We start from the raw sequence: 25,510 nt of genomic DNA, 5'->3' as shown, positions 1-25,510 counted from the left end.
AGGGCCGACGCACTGGCTCACACCTCTCATCCCAGCACTTTGGGAGGCCGAGGCTGCAGGATCGCTTGAGGCCAGGAGTTCGAGACCAGCCTGGGCAAAATGGCGAGACACCAGTCTCTACAAAAGAATAAAAATACAAAAATTAGCCGGGCGTAGTGGAGCACTCGCCTGTGGTCCCAGCTACTGGGGAGGCTGAGGCGGGAGGATCGCTTGAGCCTGGGAGAATCGCAAGGCTGCAGTGAGCCGAAATCGCGCCCCTGCGCTCAGCCTGGGGGACAGAGCGAGACCCTGTCTGAAAAATTAAAAAGAAAACGAAGAGTAGGAACGGACATTAGCGGGCCACCTTCCCATCCCATGGGGAGAATTTTAAGGTGGTACTTTTAAGGCGGGTGAGAATTGCCATCTGCGCTCTCCGCCAATCCACTCTTGCTCCGCAAACTTGGGGTCCCTGTAGGGTGGGCCCAGCTTTCACCCCAAAGCTTCTCCAGCTCAGTTCTGGAGACTCGCTCCGCTCCTGGTGGGGCCGGAACTCGAGGAAGAGGAGAGGGGCGAAGCGGCCCGAGGAGGCGGGGACGCTGCGACGGCGGCAGAAAGGCCCCGGGGCCCCGGAGCTCCGCGAGCTCAGTGCGCCCTTGGCCGGCTCCGCGCCTCCGCCGCAGCCCGGGAGAGCCCCGGGGACCCCGCGGCCAGCGCTACCCCGCCCCGCCCCCGCCGGCTTGGCGGCCGCGGCGCAGGCGTGTGCAGGAGCGGGCAGCGCGGAGCTCCCGGCCGGCCGAGCGTCGCCGCCCGCCCAGCCCTTCTCGCGCCCAAGTCGCCGAGCCCCGCCCGGACGGCCCAGACACCATGCGGAGGGTGAGTGCGCCGTCGCCCCGGGGTGCGGGGGCGGGGGCGTGCGCCGGGGTCCTCCCAGCGGGAATAGTGAGGGTGCGGCGGGGACGGACCTCGGCGGGGAGCGCGGTCGCCCCCGGGGGACTGAGGAGGGGAAGGGGCGCCGCGGGGACCCCGGGCCCGCACTCTTCGGGGCTGCGCTCGCACGTCGGAGCCCTGGGCCCGCGCTTGCGAGGTGGGCTGCGCCCGGCACTCCGCCCCACGCCTGCTGGCGAGCCCCTTCTCCGGCTCCCCTGACGCCCGCCTGGCTGCCAGAATTCTGCCCAAAGCCCCGGTCCTTCTTTGGGAGCCCGGGCAGCTCTGCTGGGCGTCGGTGGGGCTCCCTTGGCGCACACCCCAGAGACGGAGCCAGCCCCAGGTCCGGGCCAGGTGGGCGACAGGTCGAGGCCGGGGCTGGGGTTGGGGAGAGGAAGGATGCCTGCACTCCGGCATTTGGAAGGCGCGAGTCTCCTCCAGGCACGGCCCGCCGACGGCGCGCAGCTCCTGGCCTGGGGCGCCCTCGGGGGCTGCGGCTGCTGCTTTACCGGCAGGTGCCAGGGAGCCCGCGCTCACCCCCACCCTCCAGCCAAGGCTGCCTGTGGAAAAACGAAAAATAAACAGGCTCAGCTGCAGTGGCTCTTCCACCTCCAGGGACAGCTTGGGGGACTGGTGCTGCTTGTTGTTAGCCCCGGAGAGAGCGCAGGCCCTAGTGCAGCTCGTTCTTACTTGTCTGGGGAAGTTAATTGACATGAAGATGCTGGCGACTTTGTAAGTTACTAGACCCGTTTGTATTTTAACTTTGGAAATGGAAGGTGCTTTAATCAAATACAGGATCTCAGCATTAATATGTGTGGAAAAGCAGTAGAGGAAACTTAAGGAAATCCTATTGGGTACCCTCCACATTGTCCCAGAACTCCTAAGGCCACCCTGAAGACAGTTTACGCGCCAAGGAAGGGGTGGAGGGGTATTTCCTGAAGAGACAAGGCTGAGAAGAAATGGAAGAAAACCAAACCAAAACAAAACAAAAAAAAGAGAAGAAAACAAAAACGGAATAAGACTCTCCCACCAGAGTCCATGCATTTCTCTAGGTTGGAACTTGAGGTTGGCTTGTTGCAAGGTACGTAGGCGCCTATTGCTTTGGTCATCTGAGTGGCCCTTTTAGAGATTTCCGCCTCTCAGCGGCTGGGCTGCTCCCAAGGGAACTCGGGCCTCTTTTTGCTGGTGGTACCAGAATTAAGTGTTCTGTGTGTGTGTGTTGAAGGGGGTGTCTTTGGAGGGAGTATAGAGCAAATGTGAATTGGCCCCAGCTGCCCCTGGAAAGTCTCTCAATGAGCTGACACGGAAATTTACCTGGCTTATACTTTTGGAGCTAGTCCAGACCTGCTCAGGTGTTTCTGGGGAGAACAGGATTCCAGCCAGGCTGGCCAGCTAGTTTGGCATGCAGCAGAAATGGAAACTGGCCGTGGTGAGGTTACTTGTTTGAACTCCAAATTCAGGGGTCAGCAACCTCCTTTTACCCTCAGTGCCTCAGGGTAATTAAAGAAAAGAGCCTGGATGGGATCCGTAGAAATGCGTGTTAGAGGGAGAATCACGATTTGGAGATGGAGGGCATTGACCAGAGTATCTTAACATGTGATCTGCCTACTACCTGCCTTAGGATGAAAGAGATGGATGCTTGCTGCAGATGCAGATTCCTAGGCTGTGTTTCAAACCTAATGAGTTAGAATCTCTGAAACTGGAGCTCGGCAATCTGCATTTTAAATACTCAGCCCCCACCTCCGTAAGACGTGTATTAAGCACCTACTATGTGCAGGCGCTGTTCTGAGCTCTAGGAATACTGTGAGGAACATGACATACAAAAGCCTTGTTCTCTTGGAGGCCGCATTCAAACTGAGAAATCAGATAATAAAGTAGTAAACAAATGTACAAATAATGTAGTTTCAGATAGTGATGAGTGCTATGAAGAAAATAGAGCAGGATTTGTGCCCAGGTTTGCTGGACTCCAAAGCCCTGGCTCTTGACATTACACTCTGTTGCCTACAAACTTTTTGTTTCTGCCCCAGACCCTGTCTGGTTCTGGAGAAGCATATAATTTGGCAGTTTGGCAGATGCATGTGGCAGCCCTTCAACTGTGGCAGATCAGTAACTGCAGAGAGAGAGTGTGCAGACACACTATTAGAATCAAAAGTAATTACTTTCCTTTGGTGTCCTTGAATGAAAGAGAAGGTGTGTAGGGAATGTACAGAGTAGGAGCACAGAAGATGCCCAGTATTTGGGTTGCTCTGAAGAGAGAAGCTGTGGTCTGAATGTTTGTTGTCCCCGCAGTTCATATGTTGAAATCCTAACCCTCAAGGTGATGGTATTAAGAGGTGGGTCTTTGGGAGGTGATCAGGTTACAAGGGCAGAACCTTATAAAGGAGGCCTCAGAGAGCTTCCTTGTCCCTTCCATGATGTGAGAAGACACTATCTCTGAACCAGAACTTGGGCCCTCACCAGACGCTGAATCTGCTGGGGCCGTGATCTTGGACTTTCCAGCCTCCTGAACTGTGAGAAATGCATTTTTGTTGTTTATAAGTCACCCAGTCTATGGGATTTGATTGTAGCAGCCCAAATGGACAGTGACAAAAGGCTAATGTTGTGCACACCGTGCTGTCCAGGGCTTTGAACACCAGAGAACCCCATGGTTGGGTCTTCTTTCACGTCTTCACATGGCTCCTTCCTATTTCCTTCATTATTTTTGAATCCAAAATGAACTCTTTCCATGCAAGCCAGGAGTTACAGAGGATTGGTTGCTTTAAAAAATTATTTGTGTTAGAAAAAGTTAGAAAGCAGTTGTGGGAGAATAATTATAATGGTAGCTACTTTTTTTTTTTTTTTTTTTTTTTTGAGGCAGAGTTTTGCTCTGTCACCCAGGTGGCAGGACGGTGGCACCATCACGGCTCACTGCAGCCTCTACTTCCTGGGCTTAAGCGATCCTCCTGCCTCATTTTTTAATTTTCTGTAGAGACGAGATCTCACTATGTTGTCCAGGCTGGTAGCTACTATTTATTGATTATTTTCTTTGTGCCACACATCTACTGGCTTCCTTCATTTTCATAACAACCTTTTAAGTTAAAAATTAATAGGTGATACATTTACATAGTATAAAATTTAAAAGCTATCAAAAGCTTACAATGAAAATAAGCCTTCCTATTCTGTTGCCCAGACAGCTAGTTCCCTTTCCTAGAAGCAATTGCTGTTAACTCATCTCTTCTGTCCCTCTAGAAATAATCTATGCATATATAAGCAGTTATATATTCATGCTTTTCATTTTTAAAAACACAAATGGTAGCATATAAGTATACTCTTCTTCACCACGCATTTTCCTCTCATACAAGATTGGTATTTATAGATTTATGAAGTTCTCTTTATATATATATATATATTTTTTTTTTTTTGAGACAGAGTCTTGCTCTGTTTCCCAGGCTGAAGTGCAGTGGCGCAATCCTACCTCACTGCAGCCCCAACTTTCTGTGCTCAAGTGATCCTTCCACGTCTGCCTGTGGAGTAGCTGGTACTACAGGCACGTGCCATCACACCCGGCTAATTTTTTTTATTTGTAGAGATAGGGGTCTCACTCTGTTGCCCAGATTGGTCTTGAACTCTCCTTAGCTCAAGGAATCCTCCCATATCGGCCTCTCCAAGTGCTAGGATTACAGGTGTGGTGCCACTGCGCCCAGCCCCAAGTTCTCTTTATAGCTGTAAATGTGAATATACAGGCATAACTCGAAGATGCTGCAGGTTTGATTCCAGACCATCCCAATAAAGTGAATATCTAAATAAAGTGAATCAAACAATTTTTTAGTTTCATAGTGCATATAAAAGTTATGTTCATACTACACTGTAGTCTATTAGTATGCAATTGCATTGTTTAAAAAAGCACACTGTATATATTTTATTTTATTTTATTTTGAGGTGGATTTTCACTCTTATTGCCCAGGCTGGAGTGCAATGGCGCGATCTCGGCTCACTGCAATCTCTGCCTCCTGGGTTCAAGCAATTCTCCTGCCTCACCCTCCTGAGTAGCTAGGATTACAGGCATGCACCACCACACCTGGCTAATTTTGTATTTTCAGTAGAGATGGGGTTTCTCCACCTCGGTCAGGCTGGTCTCGAACTCCTAACCTCAGGCGATCCACCCGCCTCGGCCTCCCAATTACAGGCGTGAGCCACCGCACCTTGCGGCACACTGTATATATTTTAAATAAAAATACTTTATTGCTAAAAAATGCCAACAATTGTCTGAGCTTTCAGTGAGTCATAATCTTTTTGCTGGTGGAGGGTCTTGCCTCAGTGTTGAAGGCTACTGACTGACTAGAGCGGGGTGGTTGCTGAAGGTTGGGGTGGCTGTGGCAATTTCTTAAAACAACAATGAAGTTTGCTGCAGTGATTGACTCTTCCTTTCATGAAAGATTTCTCTGTAGCATGTGATGTTGTTTGATAGCATTTTCCCTATAGTAGAACTTCTTTCAAAATTGGAGTCAATCCTCTCAAATCCTGCCTGTTATCAACTAAAGTTATGTAAAATTCTGATTCTTTGTTGTTATTTCAACAATGTCACAGCATCTTCACCAGGAGTAGTTTCATCTCAAGAACCACTTCTTTGCTCATTCATAAGAAACCTCATCCATTCAAATTTTATGAGATCGCAGCAATTCAGTCGCACCTTCAGGCTCCACTTCTAATTCTGGTTCTCTTGCTGTTTCCAGTGCAGTTCATTCCTCCACTGAAGTCTTGAACCTCTCAAAGTCATTCATAAGAGTTAGACTCATCTTCCAGACTCCTGTTAATGTTAATATTGTAAATGTTCATATTAAGAATGTTGTTAATGGCATGTAAAAATGGTGAATCCATTCCAGAAGGTTTTCAATTTATTTTGCCATCGGGGGCTCACTATGGCAGCTATAACACTACAAAATGTATTCTTAAGTAATAAGACTTGAAAGTTGAAATTGCTTCTTGACCTGTGGCCTGAAGAATGGATGTTGTATTAGCAGGCACAAAAACAACATCAATCTCCTTGGATATTTCCATCAGAGATACTGGGTGACTAAGTGCATTGTCAATGTGCATTAATATTTGAAAGGAATCTTTTTATTTTTTTTCTGAGCAGTAGGTCTCAACGTGGGCTTAAAATATTCAGTAAGCCATGTTGTAAACAGACGTGCTATCATCCAGGCTTTGTGGCTCCATTTATAGAACACAGGCAAAGTCAATTTGGCATAATTCTTAAGAGCCCAAGGATTTTCAGAATGGTAAAGGAGCATTGGCTTCAACTTAATGTCACCAGCTACATTAGTCCCTAACAGGAGAGTCAGCCTGTCTTTTGAAGCCATGAAGCCAGGCACTGACTTGTCATCTCTAGCTATGTAAGTCCTGGTTGACATCTTCCAATATAAGGCTGTTTGGTCTGCACTGAAAATCTGTTATTCAGTGTAGTCACCTTCATGATTGATCTTAGCTACATCTTCCGGATAACTTGCTACAGCTTCTCTATCAGCACTTGTTGCTTCACCCTGCACTTTTATGTTACAGAGATGGCTTCGTTCCTTAAATCTCATGAACCAACCTATGCCAGCTTCAAACTTTTCTTCTGCAGCTTCCTCTCTTCTTTCAGCCTTCATAGAATTAAAGAGAGTTAGCACCTTGCCCTGGATTAGGTTTTGGCTTAAGGGAATTATGGCTGGTTTGATCTTCTATCTAGACTGCTAAAACTTTCTCCCCTTCAGCAATAAGGCCGTTTTGTTTTCTTATTATTCATGTGTTCACTGGAGTAGCACTTTTAATTTCCTTCAAGAACTTTTCCTTTGCGTTTACTACTTGGCTGACCATTCACTGCAACAGGCCTGGCTTTTGGCCTTTCTCAGCTTTCAATATGCCTTCCTCACTAAGTTTAATCATTGCTAGCTTTTGATTTAAAGTGAGAGGTGGACAACTCTTCCATTTACTTTAATACTTAGAGGCCATCGTAAGATTATTAATTGGCCTAATTTCCATATTGTTGTGTCTCCGAATAGAGAGGCCCAAGGAAAGAGAGAGAGAAGAAGTGTTGGTGGATAGAGCTGTCAGGATATGCACAACATTTATATAGTTAAGTTTACCATTGCATGTGAGTATGGTTCATGGTGCCCCCCCCCGAAACAATTACAATAGTATCATTAAAGACCAGTGGTCACAAATCACCATAACACATACAGTAATAATAAAAAAGTTTGAAATATTGGGAGAATTACCAAAATTGTCCCAAAGACATGAAATGAGCATATACTGTTGGAAAATGGTGCAGATAGACTTGCTGGACACAGGGTTGCCACAAGCCTTCAATTAGTAAAAGAGACAATATCTGTGAAGTTCAATAAAGGGAAGTACACTAAAAAGAGGTATGCCTGCACTAGAATTTTTTTTCTGGTATTTTGCTATTATCAACAATGATGCAGTGAATAATCTTATATATTCATGATTTTGCATATGTGCAAGCATATTTGTATGATAAATAGCAGTGGAATTTCTGGGTCAAGTGATGTGAATACTTGTATTTTTAGTAGGTAAAGCAACATAGTGTAGGAGTTAGGAGCACAGACCTGTAGACAGATTGCTTGGAGTTGAGTCTTGGCTCTGCCATTTATATGTCGTGCAAGTCACTTAACCCCTCTTTGCCTCAGTTGCTTTATTTGCAAAATAGGGATAATAATGGTAGCTACCTAATAGGATTGTTATGAGGATTCTCTCAGTTTATGTTGTACAACAAATCACCCCCAATCATCATGGCTTAAGAAAATAACCGTTTTACTTGGCTCACAAATCAGTGGGTTGGTTGAGTGGCTCTTCTGGTTCTGCTTCTGTGGTCAGCTTGTGGGTCTGCTGGAGGCTGGGCAGTCTAGGATGACCTCACTCACATGTCTGGTGCTTGACAGCTGTGTTGGTCATCGGGGACTCATTTGGGACAGCATGCAATCTCTCATGCTCCAGTAGCCTAGCTACTTCACATGGTGGTCTCAGGGTTCCATAGAGTAGCCCAGGAGGGCGGAGCTCAAGCACTTTTCAAGCCTCTGCTTGTGTCACATTTGCTGCTGTTCCACTGACCAAAGCAAGAGTCAAGCTCAGAATCTGTGTAAGAGGAGACTCTCCAAGGTCAGGGATGCAGGGATACAGTGAAGGGAATCATTGCCACCATTTTTACAACGTGCCTCAAGAATCAAATACTATTTGTAAAGTGCCTGGTGTAGTGCCTGGCACATTTTAAGTGCTATATAAGTTTGTCAAGTTTGAAAAAAGAGCAGTATTACCAGACTGCATCCATAGAGATTGAACCAGTTTACACATCTACCAGCGTGAGTGCCTGTCTCCCAGTTTCTTGGAAACTGTATCAAAGTGGTTTATCCATGGAGAGGCAGATGTTCTTATCCCCATTTTACAGATGAAAGAAATGATCCTTGGAGAGGTTAAGTCATTTTTCTGGTAGTACAGAACCAAACTAGGATTTGAATCCTTTGTCTTTCTGACTCTAGAGCACCTCTGCTAGTCTTGCCACTCTAGACACAGGTGAGATTCCGGTGTCCCTAATGACCCCATCCACTGTTCTCCTGCTTACCCTTTGTACTTCATGTCCATCATTTCTATTTCACATTTGGATCTTGCTGGGTTGAAAAGGATCTGTCAATCTTTTGAATTCTTTAACAGTGATTTTGATTTCAACTTGGCCTACTGAAATCAAAGCCAAGTGTCTGCAGAGACAGCGGGCTCTTTTATGACTGTGAAGGGATGATAAAGGGAAACCTGTCATTTTACCTCTTATAAATGGAAAAAACAGATGAGTCTGGCCTTCTCTTGTTTATCCATTCTTTCTTTTCATTCCTCACATCCTTTTGCTTCACTTCACAACCCAGGAATTCCTTTCCCTAAAGGGGAAAGTGTGATGATGGGAGACAGTGTTTCTTGGTGGTTCAGGATGGGATCTCTGGAGACAAACTGTTTGGGTTCAAGTCCAGCATGGCTATTTACTGGCTGTGTGGCTTGGATGGGTTAACCTGCACTGAAAGGTTTTCCTGAGGTCTGTGATAATTTGTGGAAAGTGCTCCATTCTCATCATTACACAGCAGATTACTTTTGCTGTCTTCTCTGTTCTGTTTCACATCCCTTCTCCTCCACATGTATTCCTATGCCCCAGCGGTGTTTAATAATAAGGATAGCTAATATTTACTCAGCCCTTACTCTAAGCGCCTTTCATGTAATTAACTCATCTAATCCTCGCAACAAACCTATGAAATAGGTGCTGTTTTATTCCCATTTTCAAGTGAGGAAGCTAGATGCTGAATGCTAAGTAATTTTCCCAACATACCATGGCCAATAAATGATGTAGCAGGGATTTTAAATGAGGCATTCTGGCGCCAGAGTCTGTGCTCTTATATTTATGTGAAAAAAAAAAAAAAAAAAAAGGTGGGATGGAAGGTTGGGAGTTTAAAATTGAGAGCTTCTGCTCTAGATAAACTGCTGGTAAACTTACACACAGCCTCTGTCCCTGGCAGTGGCTGAGTACACCCAGCTGTGATTTCGGCTGAAAATCCCAGCATACACACAAAATAGGAACTTTAAATTCTTTTGCCAAAAGCCTTTCTACTTTAATAATTTTAATTCTGACAAGATTTTGGGCATCGTGCCTCCCTTGTAACTGAGGTGAGACACTGCGGAAAAATACATGGGGCTTAAAAAAAAGATTCGAAAATCAAGCTGGTTAGTTTCGAGGCTTGCCACCTCTTGCTTCTTTTGATCAACTGCTCTGGTGGTAGAGACAGCATTCACCAAAGCATCAGGAGAATAAAATACGAATACTGCAGATAATATGTAACTTTCTGAGTTTAGAATTGTGCATATCTTCAAGCTGAAGGACAGAACTGAAGCTGTTTCACAGGTGTTGGCATGTAGACTAAATGTAATGTGGTGACACTCCTCAAACACATATTTTAACATTGACTTCCTTCTGTGTGCTAGGAATCCACTGTGGGTGAGCAAGCTCTGCATGGCTCTGATCTTGCAGACTTCGCAGGCTCTGAGAAGACAGTTAAGCAGTACCATGAATTGTGGCATATGTGGTTGCAAAGGAAGGATCAATTACTGGGGGACTGTAGTGGGTGTTCCTAACCTAGTCTGAGGGATTCATAAAAGCCTTCCAGTATGATTGTAGCTGAGGGCTTGTCATCTATGGCTTTTACTATGTTGAGGGTATGTGCCTTCTGTGCCTAATTTGTTGAGAGTTTTTGTCATAAAGAGAGGTTGAATTTCATGAAATGCTTTTTCTGTATCTGTTGAGATAATCGTGGTTTTTGTCCTTTATTCTATTGATGTATTTATTGATTTGTGTGTGTTGAACCATCCTTGCATCCCTGAGATAAATCCCTTTGACGTGTTGTTGGATTCAGCTTGCTAGTATTTTGTTGAGAAATTTTTGTATTTATATTCATCAGAGATACTGGCCTGAAGTATTTATTTATTTATTTATTTATTTATCTATTTATTTATTGAGACAGAATTTCTCTCTTGTTGCCCAGGCTGGAGTGCAATGGCCTAATCTCTGCTCACTCCAACCTCTGCCTCCCAGGTTCAAGCAATTCTCCTGCCCCAGCCTCATGAGTAGCTGGGATTACAGGTGCCTGCCACCACACCCGGCTAATTTTTTGTATTTTTAGTAGAGATGGGGTTTTACCATGTTGGCCAGGCTGGTCTTGAACTCCTGACATCAGGTTATCCACCTGTCTTGGCCTCCCAAAGTGCTGGGATTATAGGCATGAGCCACCATGCCTGACCTGTAGTTCTATTTTTTTTTTTTTTTGCTGGGTCCTTGTCTGGTTGTGGTATCAGGATAATGCTGGTCTCATAGAATGAATTAGGAAGAATTTTCTCCTCTTTAATTTTTTGGAATACTTTGAGAAGAATTCGTGTTGTTCTTCTTTATAAGTCTTGTAGGTTTCCACAACAGTCATCTGCTCCTGGGTTTCTCTTTTTTTGGGAGATTTTTTATTACTGATTCAGTTTCATTAATCATTATTGGTCTGTTCAGGTTTTCCGTTTCTTTTTGTTTCAGTCTTGGTAGGTTGTATGTCCAGGAATTTATCCATTTCCTCTGTTATTCAGACCAAAATCTTGAAGAACGAATCCTCAGAAAGCCCATCAACTGCTACTCAAATGGCGACAAGCCTGCAAGCACAAGGTTTAGTGAGAGTAGAATTGCTGCTAACAGTGAATGTGGAGGATTCTGATCTCAAATTGTAGATGGTTCTGTGAGGCTTTTTGAAGTCTGGCCCATATCTAGGCCTTTAAACCTTAGTAATAGGGCAGGGGATCATCTAAATTTAGGTCTACTTATTTTCCATGCGTTCGAACATTTTGTTGTTGTTGTTAGACTAGACTTGCTTCAAAATTGACTTGAACTGTAGTGCAGTTCTTGGCATGTTTTACTAGTAATAATAAAAAAATCACTTAATGATCGCTATGTGCAAGGCATTGTGCTAATACATACACACGTTTTGCATATACATATGTATATTTCACTGACTCTTCAAAACCGTCTTTTTCCTTTTTGCAGTAAGCAACATTTATTCATTCATTTATCTCACATTCTTGGGCTGAGTTATGGACTAGGGCTGCCAAAATACATGGCCCCTGAGCCGTAAGAACTTAGTTTACTGAGGATCAGACTTTTAAACAAATAGTTACCATGCAGTGTGATGACTGCATTAGCAAAAACATATCTAAAATACAGCCTAGAAAAAAAGGTAATTAACTTTTCCAGACAGGAGAGAGGTGTTGTGGTGTCAGGGGAATTTAATTTTAAACAGGACATGGCATCTGAACACATTCTTTGTAAGTCCCATCTTTTTTCCTCAAGCATGATCTAGCTACTCTGACCTTCTCCTGGTCTCTTCTGCTCAAACAGCACGTTTTCCTTTATCTTACAATTGCACTCTTTATTCTGCAGACAGTCCTCTCTTGCTTTATTCACTGATAGTTTATTGTTCATGGCTGCCTCTTTTTATTTTTACCTTTAATCACATTATTAATTTTTATTTTTTGTAGAGTTGGGAGTCTTCTTTTGTTGCCCAGGCTGGTCTGGAACTCCTGGCCTCTAGTGATCTTCCTGCCTCAGCTTCTTAAAGGGCTGAGATTACAGGTGTGAGCCACCATGCCCGGCCTTCTTTTAAGTACAATTAAAATTTTTTTTTTCTTTAGAGATGGGGTCTTGCTATGTTACTCAGGCTGGTCTTGAGCAGTTTTTCAAATTAAAATTTTAATAACTTTCTTGAGGAATGATTCATATATTGTAAGACTAACCTGTTTTAAATGTATAACTCAATGGTTTTTAAAGTAAATTTACTGAGTCAAAAACCACCACTTGAAGTAGTGGCATTAATCTCATTTTCTCAGGTGGAGAGTGGGGCTCAGGGAAATGAGGTTTTGGATCCGTACACATCCAGCTAGTCCCTCGCAGAGCTGGAATTCAAATGAGTGTAATGGCTCATTAAAGCATACTTAAGTTTGCAAGAGGGAAATAAGCCCATGAAGTTTTTGAGTAGAAGGGCGCCTTTATTACCTTGGAATCTAAGGACTAGTTATATCATGAAACTAGAAAGTGTCATTCACAGAGGGTTTAGGTAAAAACACTGCCAAAGAGGACTGAATTATGTGTAGTTTGAAAGATGAGTGAAAATACTCTAACAGTTGACCCAACAATCCATGTGTGTAGCAAAGCCACAAATTAAAATGTTTACTTGCAATGTTAATAATGAACCGCTTTGGTTACTTTCATTCTAAACCATTATGCTTATTATTTAGCTTTCCAGGGTACTTACAAATGTTAATTTCCTGATAGAGAATATTTTCTTATTCTCACCCCCAAGCAAGCTGTGACATGGAATAGTCCAACAGTCAATTCATAAGAGCAAGGCTCTCCCTCTCTTTCCCATCCAAATTATGGGGTTTGAAATGTTCTGACAATTGAATTAGTTGACTGGTACAACAGTAGCGAATGCTTTGTAATTTGTGTTGCCTTCAGAGATGGCAAAAATTAGGCTGCTGCTAATAGACCAGAACTGTCTGGACTCTGACAAGCTTCCCTCCTGCCTTCAGCAGAAGGGAAGACAGTGGCTCCTGCTATTCAACTCTGAATTATGTTTTACATGCCACAGTTCTGATTTTTTTTTTTTTTGAGACAGAGTCTCGCTCTGTCACCCAGGCTGGAGTGCAGTGGCATGATCTCGGCTCACTGCGATCTCTGCCTCCCAGGTTCAAGCGATTCTCCTGCCTCAGCCTCCTGAGTAGCTGGGATTATAGGTGCGCACCACCAAGCCCAGCTAATTTTTATATTTTTAGTAGAGACAGGGTTTCACCACATTGGTCAGGCTGGTCTTGAACTCCTGACCTCGTGATCTACCCGCCTCAGCCTCCCAAAGTGCTGGGATTACAGGTGTGAGCCACTGCGCCCGGCCCGCAGTTCTGATTTTTGAATATCAATGCTGTGAAAATGACAGCAGTGCTCGAGATAGTTGCTGACAGGGTAAAGCTACCTATTCCCTTTGCTAAAAGGAAGGCTCAAACGCAGCCTGTGCAGAGGGCTCTGCTGGGTTAGTATGCTGGGCTCCTCTCTTTATGCATTCATCATTCCAGTAATGGAGTTGAATGTGCAGAAGGCCTTCCCCGCCCCTGTTTTTGGGCTAAGAAGCCACAGGAATAGTCTCAATTCAATACTGGGACACTCAGGCAGGGATAACTAGATTGTGTTAGACTTTACAGGTCAATATCAAAGGAAATGTATTTCAGATGATTCTAAGTTCAGTATTTTATTTCATATTCAGCAAACTAAGGCTAGGTCAGAGTCAGTTTTCAGGAAGCAACCTAACACCCCTCCTTTGCCCTAAAATGGGAGTTCACAAACTTTTTCTGTGAAGAGGCAGATAGGAAATATAGGCTTTGTGGGCCATAGGGTCTCTTATTGCAATGACTTAACTCTGCCTTAAAATGTGGAAGCAACCATAGACAACACATGAAATGAATGAATGTGGTTGTGTTCCAGTAAAACTTTACTTATGGATGCTGAAATCTGGATTTCATATCATTTTCACATGTCATAAAATACTATTATTCTGATTTTTTTTCAATCATTTAAACATGTAAAAACCATCCTTAGCTTGTGGATAATACGAAAACAGGTCATGGGCTGGATTTGGCCAGTGGATTGTAATTTGCCACCCTTTGCCCTAAAGCATTAGAGATTCCTCTAATGTATTCCAGGTATGCGTGCAATTGTTTTCCAGTATGTGAGCCATCCTTTTCTGCCAAAGTCCGTCTACCTATTCAGGAGGTAATACAGAGTGACATGGATAGAAAACCAGAAACCCAACTGAAACCAGGACATTTCAGTCTTCCGCCTTCATCACTTGCTGCCTCCTCTCTCTCTCCCTCACACACCTCTACTTGATGCTCATGGCACCCTTTCTTGATGACATGGGATCTCATTTCTATTCTTTGGGATCCTGGTAAGTTACATTAATCAGAAATGTAGAATTTTGCATTAAAATTAAAATAAAGCAATTAGCATTCAGCAGAATGTTACAGAAGTAGTAAGGGCAAGGATATTGTTTCCTTTACAGAAGTGGGTTTGGAAAGATCTATTTGTTTTCTTTATTCATTTTCAGATAATTTCTCATTACTGGTTATAAAATGAAATTAGTTGAGTATTACAAGCTGTGTGCTCTAATACAAATTTATTGAAGTTCTATTTGAATGGATTTTTTTAGTGCTTATGTAGTGAATAGTGGTTATTTGGGATGCAGAGGTCTCTCTGAACTATGGACAGGTGCAAGAACTGTTCAGGCACACCACAGTTATTGGTTGGCTGCATGAATAGTCTGTGAGATGAGACCCAAGATCAGGTTAGAGTTCACCTATGCTCAGAAATTTGGTGCTCAAATAATGGTGTAATGGAGGCAGCATTGCACTATGACCTCTAAACTGACGCATACAGGCTTGTGACTTATTTTTCACATCTGTGAAATAGAGATGATTGACATGCACTTGATTTGTCAGAATCAAGTGAGACAGTTTATGTTTGCCAAGTCTGAGTGTAGTCTCTCGTTCATGGTTCACAAACTGGGCTGGTTATTAGAATCAGTTGTGGAAGTGAGTGGGGCTTTCAGGAAATACAAATTCCCAGGCTCACCCCAGACTTACAGAATCAGAATTTCTATGATAGGACCTAGAAGTCTAAATTTTTTAGACTTTGGGAAGCTCTGATATGTTCCATAAACCTCAGCAATGGATTTAAGTAAACCAAATACTTCCCTCAACCCAAGCTTGGACTTTTTCACTAAAATTTCATACCATTTGTCTTCATGAACAATAAAGGTATAGGAAGAAAGAGGGTCAGGAAGGGTACAAAGTATCTTCCCTTTATCTTCTTGGGGATGTCTGTTTCAGCAAGTAGAAGCAGAGCAAGAGCTGGTGTTTCATTGTCCAACCTGGTGAATGAACTCCAATTGCGTTTTTTACCCCTTCAGCTCTCCCTCTGCAGCCCTGAGATTTATGGTGTTGTTTTCACCTTCTTCTGTGCATTGAAGCATATTTGTGAAGGAAAGTCTAGATTGTGCACATCATAAATGTACAACAGATTGACAATATCCTTTCCAGTTTTGCTACTCAAAACTCATCATTGAAAATGTCTTTTTGAGTTATTTCTGGAAATAACACAATTGTAGTGTTGGCACATATAGATCACAAACACAAAAAGAATCTCAGTAGTTCTAAAAAGATAAACTAATTCTGAATTTCTCACATTTTCTGCATTGCTGCTAATTTACATGTGAGTAATTGTAGATTTCAAATGAATGAAAGCATCCACCTCCACACTGGAAGCCCAGATTGTTTACCGCAGTAGAATTCAGTAGTATGTACATACACACAAATGCTCTCATATAGTACTCTGCAACTTCCTGATGTTTGAGAGCCACAACAAAGTATTCTTCTGTTTGCAAAACTCCTACCACAAATATTAAGTATTTACTATTTTCCAGGTACCTTGTTAGCAATTTAAATAAGGCATAGTTCCACAGTCCTTATCTTGGAAGTTCACAGGCTAGAAGGAAGATGATCATGAAATAAATCACTGTAGAAAAAATAAGCTTTAATATTAATCCTTTTAAAAATCAAATCATCTTTCAAACTGTATTCATTATAAAAGTAGAGAATTTTTCCCATGGAAAAAATACGAGATCAATGTATTCATTCTGATCCTTTATACTATATCCCTGTTTTTATTAATTTTAAGGAGATAATCCTTTGAAAGTAAGTAGATGCCTAACAAATATGTGAGGGACTAACAGGAGAGTATCTTGTACATGTAATAATGCAGTTGGATGTGTTCATACCTGTCGTGCAGCATCCATTTCAAGCTTCAGCTATCTCTGGAAGATGACTTTGTTTTTTTTTTTTGAAATGGAGTCTCGCTCTGTCACCCAGACTGGAGTGCAGTGGCATGATCTCCACTCACTGTAGCCTCCGCTTCCCGGGTTCAAGCAGTTCTCCAGCCTCAGCCTCCCAAATAGCTGGGACTACAGGCACACACCACCACACCTGGCTAATTTTTTTGTATTTTTAGTAGAGACGGGGTTTCACTATGTTGGCTAGGCTGGGCTTGAACTCCTGAACTCAAGTGATCCTCCCACCTCGTCCTCCAAAGTGCTGGGATTGCAGGCGTGAGCTACCACGCCCAGCCTGGAAGATGTCTTTGGATGCTGGGTCTCTACTCTGTGTCTCCAAGTCTCCAGAGATAATTTTCAGCAAATTCCTGAATACCACCACTTTCCTACTCTCTAATGTTTCTTAAACTCAATATATGAAAAATGAAACTTATTCTTACTCTCAAACCTGATCTTTTCTTTTAGGTTTCTTATATCAGGGAGCCCTGTTGCCATTTTTCCAGATGCAGAGGCTTCAAACTTTGACATCATCTCTGACTCTTCCTCCCTCTTGACCCTAATCAGGAGCCAGATGCTATTGGGCCTTTGTCTTCCTTCCTGTCCACTGGAGCTAATTTGGTTTGGCGCTGTGTTCCCACACAAATCTCATCTTGAATTGTAATCCCCAGTGGTTTTCCCCATGATGTTCTTGTGATAGTGAGTTCTCACAAGAACAGATGGTTTAAAAGTGTTTGGCAGTTCCCCACCTCTCTCCTGCTGCCATGTAAGACATGCCTTGTTTCCTCTTTGCCTTCCACCATGATTCTAAGTTTCCTGAGGCCTTCCCAGCCGTGCAGAACTGAGTCAATTAAACCTCTTTTGTTTATAAATTACCCAGTCTCAGGTAGTATCTTTATAGCAGTGTGAAAATGGACGAATACAGGCACCTTCCTGCTATTAGATCTTTGTTTCTCAAACTAGCATCCAAGGACTCTTAAAAGGCTCCATGCAATATTCTTGGGGATTTGAGTGTTCCTCATCTTAGGTTTTACATGTCCGGGATAATCTAATAATTTTTGTTTTTTGAGATGGAATCTCGCTCTATTGCCCGGGCTGGAGTGCAGTGGTGCAATCTCAGATTACTGCAACCTCCACCTCCCAGGTTCAAGCGATTCTTGTGCCTCAGCCTCCTAAGTAGCTGGGCATATGCCACCATGACTGGCTGATTTTTTTTGTATTTTTAGTAGAGACGTGGTTTCACCATGTTGTCCAGGCTGGCCTTGAACTCCTGACCTCAGGTGATCTGCCTGCCTCACCCTCCAAAAGTGCTGGGATTACAGTGTGAGTCACCACACCCGACCCACAAAATTAACAAGTATGTGTTTGGGGTCATCAAAATTTATAATTGATGAGTGATTCTGCTGCAGACTTGAACATTCACATTTGTGTTGTGTTTGTGTGTTGGCTCTAAGTTGGGCAACTCCTCCTCTGGGCTCTCTTTGTGCCATGCTTTGTTCTTGTTACAATTGTGTGAGTCCAACTTTCCTAGTGAACTGTGAGTTCAGAAGACAGGGACCTTGTCTGGTGTATTTCTGTGTCCCCAGAACCTAGCATTGGGCCTGGCACATAGTAGGTACTTAAGCTTGTAGCTGTTGTGCATATCATGTTTTGGAGTCTGCTTTTGCTCCCATACACATTCCCATGCATGGCTGTAGTTAATTTAATGTTTATGTAGTATTTAGTCATGTTGATAGATGACATTTGGCTTAACCATCCTTTATTTTTAGATGTTTGGATTATTTTCATTTGTTGGCTATTTTAAGTAGCATAGTTAAAAACATCTTTGAGAAAAATTATTTTCTCTCATCTAGATTGTTTTCTTGGGAATTCCTTAATGAAATCACTAGATCAGCCAGGGGCTGTGGCTCACGCTTGTAATCCTGCACTTTGGGAGGCCAAGGTGTGCAGATTACTTGAGCACAGGAGTTCAAAACCAGCCTCGGCAAAATAGTGAGACCTTGTCTCTACAAAAAAATTTAAAAGTTAGCTAGGTATGGTGGCTTGTGTGCCTGTAGTCCCAGCTACACAGGAGGCTGAGGTAGGAGAATGGCTTGAACCCACGAGGTTGAGGCTGCAGTGAGTCACTGCACTCCAGCCTGGGCAACAAGCAAGACCCTGTCTCAAAACAAGAAATTACTAGGTCAAGCAGTTTTATTCCTCTTGTAATATGATTGTAGGATTTAGTGTTTATGAAGAGATCAGACTGAGTCATAATGGATAAACTCTTTTTAGATATGTTTCTTTCATTGGAATCAAAGTTGAAAGAAAAAATGAAGATGCTTCTCCTTCTGCCACCTCACCAACATTGCTCACCTGGGCCATTTCAAACCTTCCTCTGGTTTTTCCATCTGCAGCCACAACTTCAGTGATGGAGGAAGTACATGTTACGTCAGCCAGAACCACGTTTCCAACATGCAGATCTAATCATGTTGTCGGTCAAGACACAGCGGTGGCCTTCCATTGCCCACAAGATCAAGTCCAGCCACACTGTCAGGGCCGACAGAGTCCTTCAGGGTGTGGCCTCTGTCTCCCTTTCTAGGCTTCTCTTTGGCTGCTGCCCAGATGCACTCCCTGCCCACCCAGCAGGCACTATTTTCAGTTAGGAATGTACATGCTGTTCCCTCCATCTGAAAGGGACTCCTCAACTCCTTCCTTCTGGTATCACCTCACTCACCCTTCAAGGCTCAGCTTCAAGTCCCAAGGCTCAGCTTCAAGTCCCTCCTCCCAGCCCTAATAAGGTAATAACCTGCCCCACCCCATTCTCTCAGAATTTTTCCATCCTTCGTTAAAGACTTTGTCACCCATATTGAAGCTCTTTGTTAGTTTTTTTCATCTTTTTATTTAGATTATGAGCTCATTAAGGACAGGAATTTTTTTTTTTTTTCTTGAGACAGAGTCTCACTCTGTTGCCTGGGCTAGAGTGCCATGGTGCGATCTCAGCTCACTGCAACCTCTGCCTCCCGGGTTCATGCCATTCTCCTGCCCCAGCCTCCTAAATAGCTGGGATTACAGGCATGTGCCACCATGCCTGGGTAATTTTTGTATTTTTAATGGAGATGGGGTTTCACCATATTGGCCAGGCTGGTCTCGAACTCCTGACCTCAAGTGATCCACCTGCCTCGGCCTCCCAATGTCCTGGGATTACAGGCGTGAGCCACTGTGCCCTGCCCAGGACAGGACTTTTGTCAGTCACTTTGTGACTAGCATATAGCTGGTCCTCAATAAACATTTTCTGAATGAATAGAATTGTTATTTTGGTTTACATATATATATGTAAAGTAGTTAAGGTAAGTCTACTTATTGATAAATTGAGAACCCTTTTATTGTATCTATGATAATTCTCAGTTGTTCAGAATATCAGTAAATGTATTAAACTCTTCCTTCTCCAACCATTTGACATGCGTTTTTTGTTGTTGTTGTTGTTGTTTTGTTTTTTTTAATGGGCAGCAGTTGTAATTTTGTTTATTAACTAAACTGTAAACTCTAGACTGTAAGCGATGTGAAGAAATGTCGGTCGGGTGCCGTGGCTCATGCTTGTAATCCCTGCACTCTGGGAGGTCAAGGCAGGAGGATCACTTGAGTCCAGGAGTTTGAAACTAGCCTAGGCAACATGGCAAAACCCTGTCTCTACAAAAAATACAAAAATTAGCCAGGCGTGGTGGCATGTGCCTGTAGTCCCAGCTACTTGTGGGGCTGAGGTGGGAAGAACGCTAGAGCCTAGGAAGTCAAGGCTGCAGTGAGCCATGATCATGCCACTGCACTCCAACCCAGGCAACAGACCGAGACCCTGTCTCAAAAAAAAAAGAGAAATGTTGGATAAACGTGGTGGCTCATGCCTATAATCCCAGCGCATTGGGAGGCCAAGGCAGAAGAATTGCTTGAGTCCACAAGTTTGAGACCAGCCAGGGCAACATATAGAGACCCTGTCTCTACAAGAAAAATTTAAAAATTAGCCAGACATGGTGACACACACCTGTAGTTCCAGCTACTCGGGAGGTTGAGGTGGGAGGATTGCTTGAGCCTGGGAGGTCGAGACTGCCATGAGCCATGATTGCATCGCTGCACTCTAGCCTGGGTGACAGAGAAAGACCCTGTCTCAAAAAAAAAAAAAAAAAAGAGTCTAGTTCACCACCATTTCCCTAGTGCTTAGTACTGTTGGGAACCTGGTACCCATTAGGCACACAATAACTATTTGTTGAATGAGTGGAAAGGTTGAAAAAAGGCCCAAGCACGTGGCATATCACAAACCTTGACATTGGGAAAATTTATGCATACATATCTGTCCTATTTCATTCATCATTCTTCTATTCATGTGTCCGTTTAACTTGCTGTTTTCCTTGATAACCCCTGTGGCCTCTTCTATGTCCACCATTTCATGACTCTGAAAGCGTATTTGAGTCCTGTCATCTCCTGCCCATCTCTTTAGTGGGACACATCTTGGAATACAAACTTCAAGCCAGGAAGCTAATACCTTGGTGTAGTAAGCAAGATAGTCCCTCTGTTCCACAACAAAGAGGTCAGAGTCTCTAAGGCTGGCCCCTTCATTTACCTCCAATATGAAGTCCAAATCAACCTCCTGTTGTTCCTGGGAATAACTAACTAAATCACATCTGCACGGCGGAGCTGATTTATAGGGATGTGATGTTATCTGGAGCCTGCTGCCAAAACCTGCAGAAGTCATCTTGAGGGAAACATGAAGTATTGGCAGAGAGATCACATCTCCCCTTTCCTGTATTGAGTCTTCTTGGGATATGTGTTTCATTTCTTGGGATCCTGGTGAGAATTTGCATGTTTTTGACCACAGCATATTACAAGGAAAAATTCCATCTACTAATTAGTTTCTCCCTTGGATTACTAGTCCTATTAAAAAGCTTTGTAAGGGAATAAGAAACTGAGGTAGTAATTACTAGTGGGGAAGGAGTAACATAGTTTCATGAGAGGAAAATGTCCTCAACTATGTTTTGGAGCAATGGGAGACAGAAGAAGACTTAAAAACAAATACAAAAGCAACCTGGGATGGCGGCAAAAGTCTTGCTATTTGGTTCATTAAAAAAGGTGTTATAAATTCTCAATGACCTACTCCCAGGCTTAGGAGTCCTATTAAAACCCTGCTGTGTGAGAGCTAAAATCTTAATTGAAAATAGAGCAGATTGAGCCAACACTGTATTTATTAAAGCTATTGTCAATGCTCACTGCTCTCAAATGGATTTTTCTTATGATGCTGGAAGGACTATGGGAAGCTTTGCAGTCCAGAGCATCATTTAGCTTTAGCTGCAGGGCTAGCTGGAAACCATAGTGCCTAGCAGCACAGAGCAGGGGCTGGGTGTCTGAGTGGCAGGGGCTGACATAGCTATACTAGAAGGAGGGTTGCACGTTCGTGGTAGATGGCACAAAATGAGGCTGACTCCTATGTCAGGACATATACATGAGCAGCCACAGGAGCAAATGAATGGTGCCATGCACACAGAAGAAAGCCAAATGTTGGATGAAAGAGCACCAGGGAGGGCAGAGGAAGGCCAGGGCTTGGATCTGATAAAGATGCTGTGTTTCTGTAGCTCTGTATCCAAGCCCGTTGAAGTATCCTTGTCTCTTAATTTCAGGGGAAGCTAATTCTTTTTTGTTTATTTTTTTGATTGTGGGTTTAAAAAATGGACACATGATATTTTACATACTTATGGGGTACATGTCATATTTTGTTACATGCATAGAATATGTAATGATCAAGTCAGGGTACCCATCACCTTTAGTATTTATCATTTCTCTGTGTTGGGTGCATTTCAGGTTTTTGCTTCTAGTTATTTTGAAATACTGCAATACATGGTTTGTAACTATTACAGTCACCCTACTCTAGTTTTTTTTCTTCTTCTTCTTTAGATGGAGTCTTGCTCTGTCACCAGGCTGGAGTGCAGTGTCGCGATCTCAGCTCACTGCAACCTCCGCCTCCCAGGTTCAAGGGATTCTCCTGCCTCAGCTTCCCGAGTGACTGGGACTACAGGCACATGCCACCATGCCCAGCTAATTTTTGTATTTTTAGTAGAGATGGGGTTTCACCACATTGGCCAGGATGGTCTCGATCTCTTGACCTTATGAGCCTCCCACCTTGGCCTCTCAAAGTGCTGGGATTACAGGCATGAGCCACCGTGCCTGGCCGTACTCTGCTCTTGAATATTGGAACTTATGCCTTCTATCTAAGTCTAGGTTTATACCCATTAACCTCTTTTCATCCCCCTCTCCCTTCCCAGCCTCTAGTGTCTATCATTCTACTTTCTACTTCCATGACATCAACTATTTTTTAGCTCCTACATATGAGTAGTATTTGTTTTTCTGTGCCTGGCTTATTTCACTTAACATAGTGATCTCTAGTTCCATCCATGTTGATGCAAATGACAGGATTTCATTTCTTATGGCCAAATAGTATTCCATTATGTACATATACTATATTTTCTTTACTCGTTCGTCCATTGATGTACACTTAGGTTGATTCCATATCTTTGCTATTGTGAATAGTGCTGCAATAAACATGCACGTGTACCTACCCTTTGACATACTGATTTATTTTCCTTCGGATAAATACTTAGTATTGGGATGGCTGGATCATACTATAGTTCTATTTTTAGTTTTTTTTTTTAAATCTCCAAACTTTGTTCCACAATGGATATACTAATTTGTATTCCCACCAATAGTGTGTAAGAGTTCCCTTTTTCCACATCATTGCCAGCATTTTTTTGTCTTTTTAGTAATAGCCATTCTAACTGGGGTAAGAGATCTCGTGGTTTTGATTTGCATTTCTCTGATGACTAGTGATGTTGAGCATTTTTTTTTCATATACTTCTTGGCCATTTGTACGTCCTCTTTTAAAAAATGTCTATTCATGTCCTTTGCTCACTTTTCAATGGAATTATTTATTTGTTTGTTCACTGTTGAGTTGTTTGAGTTTCTTGTATATTCTGGATATTTGTCCTTTGTTTGATAAGAGTTGGCAAATATTTTCTTCCATTCAACAGGTTGTCTCTTCCCTCTGCTGATTGTTTCCTTTGCTGTGCAGAAGCTTTTTGGTTTAATATAGTTCGATTTTTCTATTTTTTTTTTATTCCTGTGCTTTTGAGGTTTTAGCCCTTGCCTAGACCAATGTCCTGAAGTGTTTTTCCTATGTTTTCTTCTAGCAGTTTTATAGTTTTGGTTCTTATGTTTAAGTTTTTAATCTCTCTTGAGTTGATTTTTATATATGTTGAAAGATAGTGGTCCAGTTTCATTCTTCTGCATATGGCAATCCAATTTTCTGAACACCATTTATTGAATGGGGTGTCATTTTCCCAATGTGTGTTTTTGGAGGCTTGGTCGAAAATCAATTGGTTACAAATATGTGGATTTATTTGTGGGTTCTCTATTCTATTCCATTGGTCTCTGTGTCTGTTTTTATACCAATACCATCCGTTTTGGTTACTATAGCCTTGTAATATATTTTGAAGTCAGGTAGTGTGATGCCTCCAGCTTTGTTCAGTATTGCTATTCGGGCTCTTTTATGGTTCTATATGAGTTTTATGATTGTCTATTTCTGTGAAAAATGATGTTGGTATTTTGGGCAGTATGTTTATTTTAACAATATGAATTCTTCTGATCCTTGAGCATGGGATGTCTTTCCATTTGTTTGTGTTCTTTTTAATTTCTTTCATCAGTGTTTTGTAATTTTCCTTGTAGAGATCCTTTACCTCTGCTATAGTTTGGATATTTGACTCGCGAAACCTCGTGTTGAAATTTATTTCCCATGTTGGAGATGGGGCCTCATGGCAGGTGTTTAGGTCATTGGAGCAGATCCCTTATGAATAGATTAATGTCCTTCCTGGGTGGATAGTTCTCACTTTATTATTTCCCACAAGAGGTACTTGTTAAAAAGAGCCTGGTGCTTTCTTCCCCTCCCTCTTGCTTCCTGTCTCTCACCATATGATCTCTGCATACAACAGCTCCCGTTCTCCTTCTGCCATGAGTAGAAGCAGCCGGGAAGCCCTCTCCAGTAGCAGATATTGGTGCTGTGCTTCTTGTACAGCCTGTAGAACCATTAGCCAAATAAACCTCTTTTCTTTATAGATTACCCAGCCTCAGATGTAGCTACACAAATGGACTAAGACAACCTCCTTGGTTAAATTTATTGTTAGATATTCTATTTTTTATAGCTATTGTAAATGGGATTGCCTTCTTGATTTCTTTCTCAGCAAGTTCATTATTGGTGTATAGAAATGCTACCGATTTTTGTATGTTGATTTTGTACCTGAAGCTTTACTGAATTTATTTATCAAATCTAAGAGTTTTTTGGTGGAGTCTTTAGGTTTTTCTAGTTATAAGATCATATTATCAGCAAAGAGAGACACTTTGACGTTTTCTTTTCTGATGTGGATGCCTTTTATTTCTTTCTGTTGCCTGATTGCTCTGGCCAGGACTTCCAGTACTTTGTTGAATAGGAGTGGTAAAAGTAGGCATCCTTGTCTTATTCCAGTTCTTAGAAGAAAGGCGTTCAGCTTTTCCCCATTCAGTATGATGTTACCTGTGGGTTTGTCATATATGGCCTTTGTTATGTTGAAGTATGTTCCTTCTAGGCCGAGTTTGTTGAGAATTTTTTTTTTATCATGGAGGAATATTGAATTTTATCAAATGCTTTTTCTATGTGTGTTGAAATGATGTGGTTTTTGTCCTTTATTCTGTTTATGTGAGGAGTTGCATATGTTAACCATGCTTGCATCCCTGGGGTAAATCCCAGTCAAGCTGTCCTCTGCCCCACCCCTGGTGGCGTGTGTAGGCACTGGCTCCACAGCCAGGCAGGGGTAGGGTGATCCCTATAGGCCACTGGGGAAATGGCCAGGTGCAGGCAGCAGCCTATGTGCTGTGGCCCTGCTACTGGGGAGGGCAGGGTTGCTTTCAGTGGGAGCAGCCATAGGCAGGGGTCTGAGGGATGTGTACTTCACTAGCTTTGGCCCATAACTACCTGCATGACTAGCTGTGGTCAGTGGAATTGTCCTGGGGCATGTGAAAATGCACAGCTGCCCCTCTGCAGGGGGTGAAAACTGGGTCGAGTTTTTTCCAGTGGCTGCCTTCTTGGCCCCTGCAAT

The 25,510-nt window shown here is 42.9% G+C and overlaps 1 protein-coding gene across 1 annotated transcript in view; it reads left to right on the top strand.

Annotated features, from left to right (window-relative positions):
- The first annotated feature begins 552 nt into the window (after nt 1-552).
- TMCC3 (transmembrane and coiled-coil domain family 3) overlaps nt 553-25,510 on the top strand; it is a 307,508-nt gene continuing 282,550 nt past the window's right edge. Inside the window, exon 1 of the mRNA XM_009426008.5 lies at nt 553-852. Within this exon, the coding sequence (XP_009424283.1) occupies nt 844-852 (9 nt within the window). The 5' untranslated portion in view covers nt 553-843. The remainder of the gene's footprint in view (nt 853-25,510) is intronic.

This window comes from Pan troglodytes, chromosome 10 (genome assembly GCF_028858775.2).
Source record: "Pan troglodytes isolate AG18354 chromosome 10, NHGRI_mPanTro3-v2.0_pri, whole genome shotgun sequence".
NCBI lineage: Eukaryota > Metazoa > Chordata > Mammalia > Primates > Hominidae > Pan > Pan troglodytes.
This window is presented reverse-complemented; position numbering and strand designations above follow the sequence as displayed.